The sequence below is a fragment of the Astyanax mexicanus genome, chromosome 3, assembly GCF_023375975.1.
Source record: "Astyanax mexicanus isolate ESR-SI-001 chromosome 3, AstMex3_surface, whole genome shotgun sequence".
Taxonomy (NCBI): domain Eukaryota; kingdom Metazoa; phylum Chordata; class Actinopteri; order Characiformes; family Acestrorhamphidae; genus Astyanax; species Astyanax mexicanus.
In genome coordinates, this window is record NC_064410.1 from 8,287,501 (window position 1) to 8,302,500 (window position 15,000).

The window sequence follows — 15,000 nt, forward strand, 5'->3', positions numbered from 1 at the left end:
TCTCTCTCTCTCTCTCTCTATAAAAACACACAAACGTCACATTGTATGTTTTGTTATATTGTGTTTAGTTAATTGTGTGTATAACTTATAGAATACTGCCAAATACTGTAGCAATATATAATTACAGTGAATTATCCTGTAGTAAACTATAGTAATCTATAAAATAGCTGTATTATCCTGTAATAAACCATAGTAATCTATCATATGTGAGTAGTGCACTGTAGTAAGTTGTAGTAATGTGTAGTACTGGTGTAGTGTCCTGAAGTAAACCATAGTAATGTGTAGTACTGTAGTAAGCTATAGTAATGTTTAGTACAGGTGTAGTGTACTGAAATAAGTTAAAGTAATGTGTAGTACTGGTGTAGTGTACTGTAGTAAGCTATAGTAATGTGTAGTATTGGTGTAGTGTACTGTAGTAAGCTATAGTAATGTGTAGTACTGGTGTAGTGTCCTGTAGTAAGCTATAGTAATGTGTAATACTGGTGTAGTGTACTGTAGTAAGCTATTGTAATGTGTAGTACTGGTGTAGTGTACTGTAGTAAGCTATAGTAATGTGTAGTACAGGTGTAGTGTACTGAAATAAGTTAAAGTAATGTGTAGTACTGGTGTAGTGTACTGTAGTAAACTATAGTAATGTGTAGTATTGGTGTAGTGTACTGTAGTAAGCTATAGTAATGTGTAGTACTGGTGTAGTGTCCTGTAGTAAGCTATAGTAATGTGTAGTACTGGTGTAGTGTAGTAAACTATAGTAATGTGTAGTATTGGTGTAGTGTACTGTAGTAAGCTATAGTAATGTGTAGTACTGGTGTAGTGTCCTGTAGTAAGCTATAGTAATGTGTAGTACTGGTGTAGTGTACTGTAGTAAGCTATAGTAATGTGTAGTACTGGTGTAGTGTCCTGTAGTAAGCTATAGTAATGTGTAGTACTGGTGTAGTGTACTGTAGTAAGCTACAGTAATGTGTAGTACTGGTGTAGTGTACTATAGTAAGCTATTGTAATGTGTAGTGTCATGTAGTAAACTATAGTAATGTGTAGTACTGGTGTAGTGTACTGTAGTAAGCTATAGTAATGTGTAGTACTGGTGTAGTGTACTGTAGTAAGCTATAGTAATGTGTAGTACTGGTGTAGTGTACTGTAGTAAGCTATAGTAATGTGTAGTACTGGTGTAGTGTAGTGTAGTAAGCTTTATAGTAATGTGTAGTAATGGTGTAGTGTACTGTAGTAAGCTTTATAGTAATGTGTAGTACTGGTGTAGTGTACTGTAGTAAGCTATAGTAATGTGTAGTACTGGTGTAGTGTACTGTAGTAAGCTTTATAGTTATGTGTAGTACTGGGTTAGTGTACTGTATTAAGCTATAGAAATGTGCAGTACTGGTGTAGTGTCTCATTGTAAACTATAGTAATATTTTCATATCTGAGAAGTGTACTGTAGTAAGCTATAGTAATGTGTAGTACTGGTGTAGTGTTCTCTAGTAAGCTTTATAGTAATGTGTAATACTGGTGTAGTGTCCTGTAGTAAGCTATAGTAACGTGTAGTACTGCCGTAGTGTACTGTAATAAGTTATAGTAATGTGTTGTACTGGTGTAGTGTAGTGTAATAAGCTTTATAGTAATGTGTAGTAAGGGTGTAGTGTACTGTAGTAAGCTATATAGTAATGTGTAGTACTGGTGTAGTGTACTGTAGTAAGCTATAGTAATGTGTAGTACTGGTGTAGTGTACTGTAGTAAGCTATAGTAATGTGTAGTACTGGTGTAGTGTCCTGTAGTAAGCTACAGTAATGTGCAGTACTGGTGTAGTGTCTCATAGTAAACTATAGTAATCTTATCATATCTGAGAAGTGTTCTGTAGTAAGCTCTAGTAATGTGTAGTACTGGTTTAGAGTCCTAAAGTAACCTATGGTAATGTGTAACACTGGTGTAGTGTTCTGTAGTAAGCTATAGTAATGTGTATTAGTAGTGCAGTATTTTGTAGTAAACTATAGTAATGTGTAGTATTGGTGTAGTACACTGTAGTAAGCTATAGTGATGTGTAGTATTGGTGTAGTGTACTGTAGTAAGCTATAGTAATGCGTAGTACAAGTGTAGTGTACTGTAGTAAGCTACAGTAATGTGTAGTGTCCTGTAGTAAACTCTAGTCATTTTTAATAGCAGTGTAGTGTCCTGTAGTAAACACTAGTGATCTATAATAGCAGTGTAGTGTCCTGTAATACACTCTAGTTAACTACAATAGCAGTATAGTGTCCTGTAATGAACTCTAGTGAACTATAATAGCAGTGTAGTGTCCTGTAATGAACTCTAGTGATCTATAATATCAGTGTAGTGTCCTGTAGTAAACGCTAACAATCTATGATATCAGTGTAGGGTCCTGTAGTAAAAGCTAGCGATCTGTAAAAGCACTGTAGTGTCCTGTAGTAAACGCTAACGAGCTATGATATCAGTGTAGGGTCCTGTAGTAAAAGCTAGCGATCTGTAAAAGCACTGTAGTGTCCTGTAGTAAACTATAATGATCTACAGTTGCAAGAAAAAGTATGTGAACCCTTTGGGATTACTTGGATTTCTGCATGAATTGGTCATTAAATGTGTTCTGATCTTCATCTAAGTCACAACAATAGACAAACACAGTCTGCTTAAACTAATATCACACAAAAAATATATGATTGCATGGTTTTATTAAACACAAGCTAATAAAGCTAATAAGCTAATTAGAGCCAGGATGTGATGAGATTGGATGTCTTGGTTAAAGCTGCCCTGCCCTATAAAAACACAAACCATTTTTGAGTTTGCTGTTCTTAAAAAGCATTGCTTGATGTGAATCATGCCTCGCACAAAAGAGCTCCCGAAATACCTATGTTTAATAATTGTTGATTTGCACGTAGCTAGAAAGGGTTACAAAAGTATCTCTGAAAGCCTTGATGTTCATGTGTCCACGGTAAGACAGGCGGTCTATAAATGGAGAAAGTTCAGCACTGTTGCTACTCTCCCTAGGCGTGGTCGTCCTGTAAAGATGACTGCAAGAGCACAGAATGATCAATGAGGTGAGGAAGAATCCTAGAGTGTCAGCTGAACACTTACAGAAATTTCTGGCACATGCTTACTAAGCTTTTTGTTGATAAATCTACAATAAGGAAAACATGAAACAAGAATGGAGTTCATGGGAGGACACCATGGAGGAAGCCACTGCTATCCATAAACAACAGTGTTGCACATTTAAAATTTGCAAAAGAGCACCTGGATGTTCCACAGCAGTACTGGCTAAATATACTGTGGACAGATGACACCTAAATTGAGTTGTTTAGAAGGAACACACAACGCTATATGTGAAGATAAAAAAGGCACAGCACACCATCATCCAAACATCATCCCAACTGTGAAACATGGTGGAGGGGGCATCATGGCTTTGGGGCTGCTTTGCTGCCTCAGGGCCTGGAAGGATTGCCGTCATCAACGGAAAAAAATAAATTCCCAAGTTAACCAAGCCATTTTGCAGGAAAACTTAAGATCATCTGTCCGCTAACTGAAGCTCAACAGAGGATGGATGATGCAACAGGACAACAACCCAAAAAATAGACGTAAATCAACAACCGAACGACTTCAACAGAAGAAAATACACCTTCTGGAGAGTCCTGACCTCAACCCAACTGAGATGCTGTGGCATCATGACCTCAAGAGAGCGATTCACACCAGATATCCCAAGAATATTTCTGAACTAAAACAGTTTTGTGAAGAGGAATGATCCAAAATTCCTCCTGACTGTTGTGCAGGTCTAATCTGCAACTACAGGAAACGTTTGTCAACCAGTTATTAAATCCAAAGATTCACATACTTTTTCCACCCTCACTGTGAATGTTAACATGGTATGCTTAATAAAACCATGCATACATGTATTATTATGTGTGGTATTAGTTTAAGCAGACTGTGTTTGTCTATTGTTGTGACCTAGATGAAGATCAGAACCCAGTTAATGACCAATTTATGCAGAAATCCAAGTAATCCCAAAGGGTTAACATACTTTTTTTTTGCAACTGTATAATAGCAGTGTATTGTCCTGTAGTAAACTATAGTGATCTAAAATACTACTGTTCTGTCCTGTAGTAAAGTAAAGTGATTCATAACAACTGTATGTTTTCTTGTCATAAACTATAGTAATTAATAGTAACAATGAAATGTCCTGCAATGCAATCGGTATCTTAGAATTTTAGTTTGGTGTGAGTGGCTGAAGTCAGGTGTTTGTAATTGGTCCAGGATACAAGATGTTTTATGCAGTTGCTGGTGAGATTTTCTTTAAAAAAATATTTGTAAAAAATGTCCTGAATGGGAAGCTTCTTGTTCTACAGTCACTGAGTGCAGTAGGGTGTTTTTTGTGTAAATCAAAGTCTTTTTTATCTTCTTTAAGGAGAAAGGAGTGTGTAAGCCTCGATTGGTCTCTGTATGATTTAGGGTGTCCGTTGTACGATAATGAATTAATTAATTTTGCCTAATTTCTAACCATCCTGCTCACATGAATGTTGTCCTGTTACACTCTCAGAGTCATAAGACTCCTGATTCCAGTTTTCAGCTGGAAATTTCAAAATAGAGTTTACTGAGTCAGAGGACGGGAATAATGACTGTATAGAGAGTGCAGTACCAACAAGGTCTTCAAGTTTCACTCTTATACCTCACTCTCACGCAGGCTTTAATCAATACCGTATGCAAATGAGCAGGATGATTAGTCTGTAGCTGTTTAGGGAGTCCAGCTTCAGCCCTGCTGTCCTGCTGACCTTAACCAGGTCATACCCAAGGGTTCAGACCATTACAGATCCTCCCATTCAAACACTCACACCTGCAGCCCAGATAAACACCCCCTCTTTAGATAGATATACACACATACACACACAGCTAGAGGGCACAGGCAGTAGTGTGTGTGTGTGTGTGTGTGTGTGTGTGTGTGTGTGAGAGAAATATTCTGAGCAGTTAGCTTTAGGGAGTGGCTGCATTTCTGCAAAGCTTCAGACAGGTCCCAACTCATCTACCTGCCAACACCTACAGATCTTCCCTCCCCCTACTCTCACTCATATATTTGTATATATAAAAAAATATGTATTATTTAGTTGTAAAAAATACATCTGATGTGGAGAAACACAATATATTTGTTGATGAGTTTGTTGAATCGGAACCCTGCCTGATCAAAAACACAATCAACAGCATCGGATCTGTTTCCGATTGAAGTTGTCTCACTGACTAGGGTGACAAAACACAATCAAGAGGAGCTAGAAATGCTAGAGGGCAGAAGCTACAGTTAGGAGGTTTGGGAAAGTAAGGTAAAGGGCAAAAGGCAGGGAGCAAAAATGAAAAGGACAGAAGGTAGATGAGAAAAGGTAGAGGGCAGGAGGTAGAGGACAGCAGATTAAAGACAAAAGAAAAGAGTTGAAAAGGTAAATGGCAGAAGGTAAAAGACAAGAGATAAAAGACAGGAGGTAGACGACAGATGATAGATTATAGGAAGTAGAGGACAGGAGGTAGAGGACAGAAGGTAGGAGTCAGGAAATAGACGACTGGAGGTAAAAGACAAGATAGAGGACAGGAGGTAGAGGACAGAAGATAAGACAAAAGGTAGAGGACAGAAGGTAGGAGTCAGGAAATAGACGACTGGAGGTAAAAGACAAGAGGTAGAGGGAAGAATATAGATGGCAAGAGAACAGAATGTAAAGGACAAGAGATAGACGACAGAAAATAGAAAACAGACAGTAGAGGACAGAAGGTAGAGGGCAGAGAATAGTGGGCAAGAGTTAGAATACAGAAAATATAGTGCAGAAGGTAGTGGACAAGAGATAAAGGACAGGAGATTGAAGGCAGAAGATAGAAGGCAAGAGATAGAGAACAGGAGGTAGAGGACAAGATATAGAGGACAGGAGGTAGAGGGGAGAACATCGAAGGCAATAGATAGAGGACAGAATGTAGAGGACAGCAAGTAGAGGATAGTAGGTAGAGAACAGAAGAAAGGACAGTAAGTAGAGGGCAGGAGGTAGGAGTCAGGAAATAGAGGACAGGTGGTAGAAGACAGAAGCTAGAGGACAAAAGTTAGAGGGCAGGAGATAGATGACAGAAGATAAGGGCAGAAGAGAGAGGACAGGCAGTAAAGAGCAGAAGGTAGAGGGCAGGACACAGAGGACAGAAAACAAAGGGCAGTCGATAGAGGGAAGAAGATGGAGGACAGAAGATCCAGAGTGATGGATGTAGAGAACAGAAAGTAGAGGACAGGATGTAGAAGACAGAAGGTAGAGGGCAGGAGGTAGAGAGTTACATGATAGATTGTAGATGGAAGAGGGTAAAGGGCAGGAGCTACAAGACAGAAGCTAGAGGACAGAAGGTCTGGAACTAGGAGACAGAAAGTAGAGGTATGGTGTTGAAGGCAACATATAGAGGATAGAAGGTAAAGGGTTAGAGGACTTGAGGTAGAGTGTGGAAGGCAGAGAAAAGGAGGTAAAAGGCAGAAGACTGAGGCAGGAAAGGAAATGTAAGTTTTTCAGTTCTTCAAAGCCTCTCAAGAGCACAGTCAGTATGTTCTTAATATGAATGCTGTTCTCAGAACTAAACTAATGCAGTCCTTGAGGCACTATAACTGGGGAACGTGAGCCAGCTGGGCTTGTTTCTGGGCCTTATTAACCATTACCCAGAATTCCTGCCAAACCTCTCCATGTTCCGTTCCTGTTGCAGCAAGAGAGCAGATGGAACTGGACGTGAAGACCAGGCAGAACCACTGGGTTTCACCGTGTGCACTGGCAGTGTTATCAATACTGCCGCTGCTGTCATGGCTGCTGCTGGTTCACAGTGCCGGGATCTGGTCTTAGGGACTCGCTGACGTTAGAACACAACAGTGTGCCAATTCAGACCGACTTTCATGCCTGCTGTATGAGTCAGTGGAACAAGTGTCAGGGGTGGAGATGGATCCAGCTGATATGTTCCACATGGCATAGGTGGAACCACTCCCCAGCTCAAATAGAGGGAAATGAAAGCCAGTTGTTTATAAATTCAGTGAATCAGTCAACCTCTATTTACGCTCTGAGTACACTGAGGTTCACATTTATTTACAGCACATCACCACTGATACAGGACAGGAGGAAACTTCTTTTTTACTCATGGGGAATTGTCATCTTCTGTCTGGCATTGAGTTTCCACTGACTTTGAGTTTGAATTGCAACAGTCACAACGGATTTCAGAATAATTCATAGTGGATATGGAATAATCCATAGTGGTGTTATTGGGCAATAAAGAGTTAAACAAACTGAAGCAACTCCACCCAAACCCCTGTTTAAAAAATGCAGGACAGAAAGAGAGCTGTCTTACCTGGGAGGGGGTGGAGCTAAACACACCTGAGCAAGTTTAAAAAAAAAACATGCTGGGTGGGCTCATCATTCAGCTGCAGACAGGAGGGATTAAAAACACACAAACACACACAGACACACACAGCTTGTGAAACCAGATGCTCATTCAGCCTTAAGCACATTCTAAACCTCTCTCTCTCTCTCTCTCTCTCTCTCTTTTTTCTCTCAGTCATCATGTTGGTCCTCCTGGCTGGAATCTTCCTCCTTCACATCACCACCTTCATCCTCCTACTCGCTGCCACCATCGAGAATGTAAGTCATAAAAAAAACAGTCTGTTAAATATTATACACAAAATGCAACCCCACCCTTGTTTCCTCCAAAGCTCCACCCCCAAACAAAGCCAACCCCCTCCTTTTAGAGCTTCCTCCAAATTCCAGCCACAAATTCGTCTCCATTTATTAAGAGTTCAATGTAAATCCCAGTCTCAAACAAATACAGTCCCACCCTTCAATATATTATCTAAAGCTCCAAACCATCCTTCAGCACTCCCTACAAAGCCCCGCCCAGATACACCCCCACCTGCAAAGACAGCTCCCAAAAACAAACAAAGCACCACCCTTTAGCACTACCTCTAAAGCTACACCACAAACAAATAGTCCCAACCTTTAAAGAGATACTCTAAAACTCCACCCCAAACAGTTAGAGCTCCACCACCTAAGCGTTACCTTAAAATTCCACCCCTAATCATTTAAAGCTCCACCCTTCAGAGCTCTCTCCAAAGCCCTGTCCACAATAAAGTCAGCCACACCCTTCGAAATCAGCTCCAAAAAGACAGCCTCTAAAGCTCCGTCCACAAATACGTACACCCCAACTCTTCAGCACTCATTTAGAAATTTCACCCCCAAACTAAAACAGGTCCATCCTTTAGAATGCCTTCCATAGCTACCTTAAAATCCCACCCCTTAGAGTTCCCTTAAAAACCCAACCCCCAAACAAATACAGTCCAAACTGTCTAAAACTCCCCAAACAACAAAAAGCTCCACCTTTTAGAGCTCCAATAATACTCCACCCCAAACAATTAAATCTCTAACCCAAATTCAGTACCATCCTTCAGAGTTCTTCTTAACACCCACCTCCAAACAAATACATTCCCACCCTTCAATAAATTATCTAAAGCTCCAACCCACCCTTTAGCAGTCCCTCCAAAGCCCCGCCCAGATACACCCCTACTGGCAAAGTCAGCTCCTTGCCCCAAACAAACAAAGCCCCACCCTTCAGCAGTACCTCCAAAGCTACTCTACACATAAATACAGCTATAACTTTTAGATCTCCCTCCAAGGCTACTTCCCAAACAAACAGCACCAACCCTAAAGCTCCACCTCAAACTGTTACAGCTCCACCCGAGTGTTCCCTTAAAAACCCAACCCCCAAATAATTAAAGCTCCACTTTTTAAATCTTCCTTCAAAGCTACACCCCAAACAAACAGTCCAAATGCATAGAGTTCCCTTAAAACTCCACCCCAAACAGTTTGAGCTACACCCCTTAGAGTTACCTTAAAAATCCAACCCCAAATAATTAAAGCTCCACCCCTAGGGCTCCCTCCAAATCCCTGGCCCAAACAAATACAGTCCCAACTGTTTAGAGCTCCTCTAAAACTTCCCAAACAAATAAAGCTCCACCCCTTTACAGTTTTCAACAAAGCTCTGCCCCAGTCTAATACAGCACCATCTATCAGAGGTTCCTCCAAAACTCCACCCCTGACAATTAATGCTCAACCCCTAAGAGCTCCCTTCAAAACTTTGTCCCAAACAAATACAGTCCTACCACTCAGAGCTCCTCTGAAACTACACCCCCAAACATTTAATGCTCCACCCTTCAGAGCTCATCTAAACACCCACCTCCAAACCAATACTGCACCACCCTTCAGAGTTCATCTTAAACCCCATCTCCAAAGAAATACATACAGTTCCACTCTTTCTAAAACCCCACCTCCAAAAAATACAGCACCACCCTTCAGAGCTCCTCTAAAACTTCACCATGAAACAATTAAAGCTCCAACCTTTAGAGCTCCTGCCAAAGCCCAGCCCCAAACAATTACAGTTCTAGCTCTCAGAGCTTCTCTGAAACTACACCCCTACAAACATAAAAAAAAACTCCTCTAAAACACACAACAAAACAAAAACAGTACCACGCTTTAGAGCTACTCTAAAACCCCACCTCCAAACAAATAGAGCACCACCCTTCAGAGCTCTTTTAAAACCCCACCACCAAACAAATTCAGTACCATGCTTTGGAACTCCTCTAAATCCCCACCATAAAACAATTAAAGCTCCAACCTTTAGAGCTCCTGCCAAAGCCTTGCCCCAAACAAATACAGTCCTAGCTCTCAGAGCTCCTCTGAAACCACACCCACAAACATTGAATGCTCCACCCTTCAGAGCTCCCTCCGAAAGCTCCACAACAACACAAATAATAAATTGGTGATATGATGCCTGGTTTGTAGGAGTATGAATTAAGCTTTTCTCTCTGCAGGCCTGGTGGGTTGGGAACGGCTTTTCCACTGATATTTGGGCTCGTTGGGTTTTGAATGGTCAACAGTGGAACTATACTGACCTGCCTGCCCACTATCCCGCAGGTAAACACATGCACAGCACTGTACAACAACGCTAATACACTTGTACCACACACATACATATACACATCGTCGCTGTCCTATAAAAAACACATCTCCACTTTTGTTGATTTTTAGTTTACTACCTAATTTAAACAGACAAACTGTCCCTTACACTGTGCCAAAAAATTCTTGATGAACGGATCAATAGGAACTCTTTAAAATGACCTAAAAGAAACTTTTTTTACATTGACTTCCATTGAAAGTTTACAAGGTTTTTTCTCTATCCTGTAAAGTTGATGTTTTGGAGATAAGTGTTTTTCATTGGACAGCGACGACATACACATACAGCCTGATTCTAGTATCTCCTGTAAATGGGTGGATATATTAGGCGGCGAGTGAACAGTCAGCTCTTGAAATTGATGTAATGAAGCTGGAGTAATGTACATGCATAACAATCTGAAATGTTCCCAGTATGCAGTGCTATAAATATATGCATATACCAAAAAAATCTCCAAGGACTGCATGTGTGGATTGAGTGTGTAGACTGGTTTGAGTGTATAGAAGGACTAGTTGTAGTTGTATAGAGAAATTGAGTGTATAGAGGGACTATGTGAGGGTTTGAGTGTATAGTGGTGCTTGAAAGTTTGGATACCCTTTAGAATTTTCAATATTTCCCCAGAAATATGACCTAAAACATAATCAGATTTTCCTAAAGTCCTAAAAGTACAAAAAGTGAATTCAGGTAAATAAATGAGACAAAAATATTAGGATCCAATATTCTATATTTGTTAGTGGAAAAAACATATGTGAACCTTTAATTTCAGTATCTGATATGGTGGTTTGAATTTCCTTTATTGAACATCTGTCTGACTGTGGATTGGTGGAGCCAAACAGCCAATCTTGGTAGAGTTGGTTTTGTAACCTTTTGTAACTCTTTTCATGAGATCCTTAGAAATCTCCTTTGCTCGTGCTATGAAAGTAGCACTTCCACAAACATTTTTTTGTGAGGGGCAGACTTTGATAGATCCCTGTTCTTTAAATAAAACAGGCTCCGCCCACTCACACCTGATTCTAATTCTATTGATTGAAAACTCCTGACTATAATTGCACCTTCAAATTTGCTAATTCTAGAGGATCACATACTTTTGCCACTCACAAATATCTTATATTATTTTTCTCAATAATTAAATTATCATGTTTACTATTTTTGTTTAATTCATTTAACTGCGTTTTCTTTTGATTTACTTTTAGGACTTTTATGCAGAAATATAGAAAATTCAAAAGGGTTCATTAACTTTCAAGCACCACTGTAGAAAGTAATTGAGGCTATGGAGAAATTGAGTGTATGAGGACTGAGTATGTATGTATGTATGGGAGCCAGTGGGTCCTGTATTAGAATGCATATATCGTCGCTGTCCTATGAAAAACACTTATCTCCATTTTTGTCGATTTTCAGTTTAGTACATAATTTGAACAGACAAACTGTCTTTTACACTGTGTCAAAATTTCTTGATGAACGGACCAATAGAAACTCTTCAAAATTACCTGAAATAAACTGTTTTTACATTGACTTCCATTGAAAGTTTACAAGGTTTTTTCCCTCTCCTGTAAAGTTGCTGTTTTGGAGATAAGTGTTTTTCATTGGACAGCGACGATATTAGGCAGCGAGTGAGCAGTGAGTTTTTGTAGTTGATGTGCCACTTTGACAAGAACCAAACTGTGACATTGTAGACGACTGGGTCAGAAAGGCTGCGTTTACATTACCAAGCTGAAGTAACTCAAATCTGATTTTTTGCAATGTGGTTCAGATCTGATTTTTTTCATGGCTGTGTGAATGTGCCAAATTTGAGTCACTTTCATATGTGGTCCTAAATCCCGATACGTATCCGATCCACGGACATACGCCTTGAATGTGAACGGTCAAATCGGAATTCATGATTTTTTTTGCTTTTAAGCTGTGCTACATGCTTCTCTCTCGTATCCACACATCTCTTGGTGCAGCTGTGCAGCTATAGCTGCAAAAACAGCAAAAGCAAACCGCCTGGCCTTTTTTTTCCCTCCTCGTCCTGAGCATGTACAAAATATGCTCCACATATGAGCTGCTAACTCATCCATTTCCCTTTATAAAGCTACGAGTCTCTCGTCTCTTAAATATGACGTTTTTGTTTTTTTTTGTTGATGAAGAAGGCGACATTTATAAACGTATCAATGTGCTCATGAGAGACATTTAGGGACAGATTCATTCACATTACACACAGATACAGCTCACTTACAGTTGTGAATGTGAACCGACAAGATAGCCAAATCCAATCTGAGCATAAAATCGGATTTGAGCAATGTGGCTTGTAATGTGAACGTGGCCAAAGTCTTCAGAACATCAGGCAGATCTTGTAGGATGTTCCCCCTCCATGGAAGAACAACCAGTTAACTGGAACCCCGCCCACCTCACAACTTACAGAACTTAAATAATCTGCTTGGGGAGGTCTTGAGGAGTTTATGTCTTGCCAGGTCAGACCTATTTTGTAGACACAAGGGGGACCTACAAAAATTGGGCAGGTTCTTGTATTGTTTTGGCTAATCGGAACATATTTTAATTCAATATAGAACCTTTTTTATAATTATTTATCAGTATGTTTGTGTAGTGAGTTTAGAGATATTACCAAGTACACAACAGCAATTATGTATGAGTGTGTGTGTGTATGAGTGTATGTGTTACACATGCATCTGGTATTCTGGTGATTCACTATGTTGCTTCACAACAAAACAATGCCAGTCTCTCACACAGGAAGTATAGGGAGGGTGTGGAGAGGTGGGATGGAAGTGTTCGTATGTGTATGTGTGTATGTGTGTGTGTGTGTGTGTGTGTGTTCCTAAAGAAATCCTGAAAGATTACTGTATAAAGTGAGTCACTGAACACAGAGCGGCTTTTTCACAGGAAAAAGTTTGGAGTGTATAAGCGTGTGAAACAGCTCATGTGTGTGTGTGTGTGTGTGTGTGTGTGTGAGTGAGTGAGTGAGTTTCATTGTTAAGAATTCTTGTGGAAAGAGTGAGAGCATTATGTGAGTGGAGTGTTTGGGTGTGTCTCTATAAACACTTTAGAGAGAAGGATTTAAGAGAAGGTCTCTGCAGAACTCCGTCTAGAGTTAGCTACTGTTCAACTGCTAGCTGAGGGACTGAGTGTATAAGGGTATTTGGTGTATAAAGGGATTGAGTATATAGAAGGATTGATTGTATAAAGAAATAGAGTGTATAGAGACATTAAGTGTATTAGGGTGAATCTATATAAACAGGTGCTGATATAGCATGAATAAGTGATAGAACAATTGAGTGTATAGTGGTATTTGGTGTATAAAGTCATTGAGTATATAGAAGGATTGAGTGTATAAAGGAATAGAGTGTATAGAGAGATTAAGTGTATTCGGGTGAGTCTATATAAACAGGTGATGGTATAGCGTGAATAAGTGATTGTGTATAAAGTGTGTATAAGTGTATAAACAGTATTGACTGTATAGAAGAGTTAAGTGTATAGAGGGATTGAGTATTTAGATAGAATGAGTGGTCAGAGTATTGAGTATAGAAAATGATTGAGTGAGCAGGATATTGAATGTACCTTACTGACTGTATTTGAGGATTGAGTGACTGCATATAAAGGGAATTGAGTGTATAGAGATTAAGTGTAGAGGGGTTGAGTATATAGAAGACTCTAGTGTACATAGGTCGTCAGTGTGCAGATATAGGAGATTAAATATATATAGAGGCTGGGTTTATAGAGGAACAGAATGTGTGGAGTTGTTGAGTGTACAGAAGTATTGAGTGTACAAAATTGTATGTATAGGGTGATTGAGTATATAGACATTACTGATTGTATAGAGAGATTACATGTATATATGTATATATATATACATATACATGTATATGATTGTATGTGTAGAGAGGTTAAATGTATAAAGACATTAAGGGTATAGGGGGACTAGATATCCAAGTACATAGATAAATTATGTATATAAAACCATTAACTATACATCTTGCATGTATAAATGACTCGAGCAAGCAGATGTTTAAGTTTATAAACATTTATTGAGGCTATAGAGAAATAGATTATGTAGAGGTGTGTATAAGTATGTATTGAGTGTGCTGGAGAATTGATATGTGGATTGAGTTTATAGACAGATTAAGTATATAGAGGAGTTGAGTGGGTACAGAATTAAGTGTATAGACAGACTGAGTATATAGATGAGTTGAGTGAGCAGGGAATTGAGTGTATAAAGGATTGAATGTGTAGAGGATTTGAGTGGGTAGAGAATGGGCTGTATAGAGGATGTGAGTGAGTACGGAATTGGGTATATAGATAGATTGAGTATATAGATGGGATTATTATATAGAGGGATTGAGTCAGTACAGAATTAAGTGTATAGGCAGACTGAGTATATAGATGGATTGAGTGAGCAGGAAATTGAGTGTATAAATGGATTGAGTATATAGAAGATTTGAGTGTATAGAGGATTTGAGTGAATAGGGAATTGAGTGTATAGAGGATATGAGTGAGTTGGGAATTGGGTATATAAATAGATTGAGTATATAGATGGGATGATTATATAGATGGGTTGAGTGAGCAGGCAATTGAATGTATAGAGGATTTGAGTGAATAGAGAATTGAGTATATAGAGGATTTGAGTGAATAGGGAATTGAGTGTAAAAATGGATTGAGTATATAGAAGATTTGAGTGTATAGAGGATTTGAGTGAATAGGGAATTGAGTGTATAGAGGATATAAGTGAGTAGGGAATAGGGTGTATAGAGGATATGAGTGAGTAGGGAATTGAGTGTATAGAGGATTTGAGTGAATAGAGAATTGAGTGTATAGAGGATTTGAGTGAATAGAGAATTGAGTGTATAGAGGATTTGAGTGAATAGGGAATTGAGTGAGTATGGAATTGGGTATATAAATGGATTGAATCTATAAATGGGATGATTATATAGAGGGGTTGAGTGAGTAGGGGATTAAGTGTAGAGGTGAATTAAGTGTATAATTAAATAGATCGATTAAATCTATAATGTAATAATTGTGTTTTATTTATGTAGT

At 39.1% G+C, this 15,000-nt stretch overlaps 1 protein-coding gene across 1 annotated transcript in view; it reads left to right on the top strand.

Annotated features, from left to right (window-relative positions):
• Positions 1–15,000, top strand: part of LOC103036937 (epithelial membrane protein 2) — an 18,465-nt gene that overhangs the window by 1,350 nt on the left and 2,115 nt on the right. Inside the window, exons 2-3 of the mRNA XM_049475876.1 lie at positions 7,531–7,613; positions 9,836–9,938. Of these exons, the coding sequence (XP_049331833.1) occupies positions 7,536–7,613; positions 9,836–9,938 (181 nt within the window). The 5' untranslated portion in view covers positions 7,531–7,535. The remainder of the gene's footprint in view (positions 1–7,530; positions 7,614–9,835; positions 9,939–15,000) is intronic.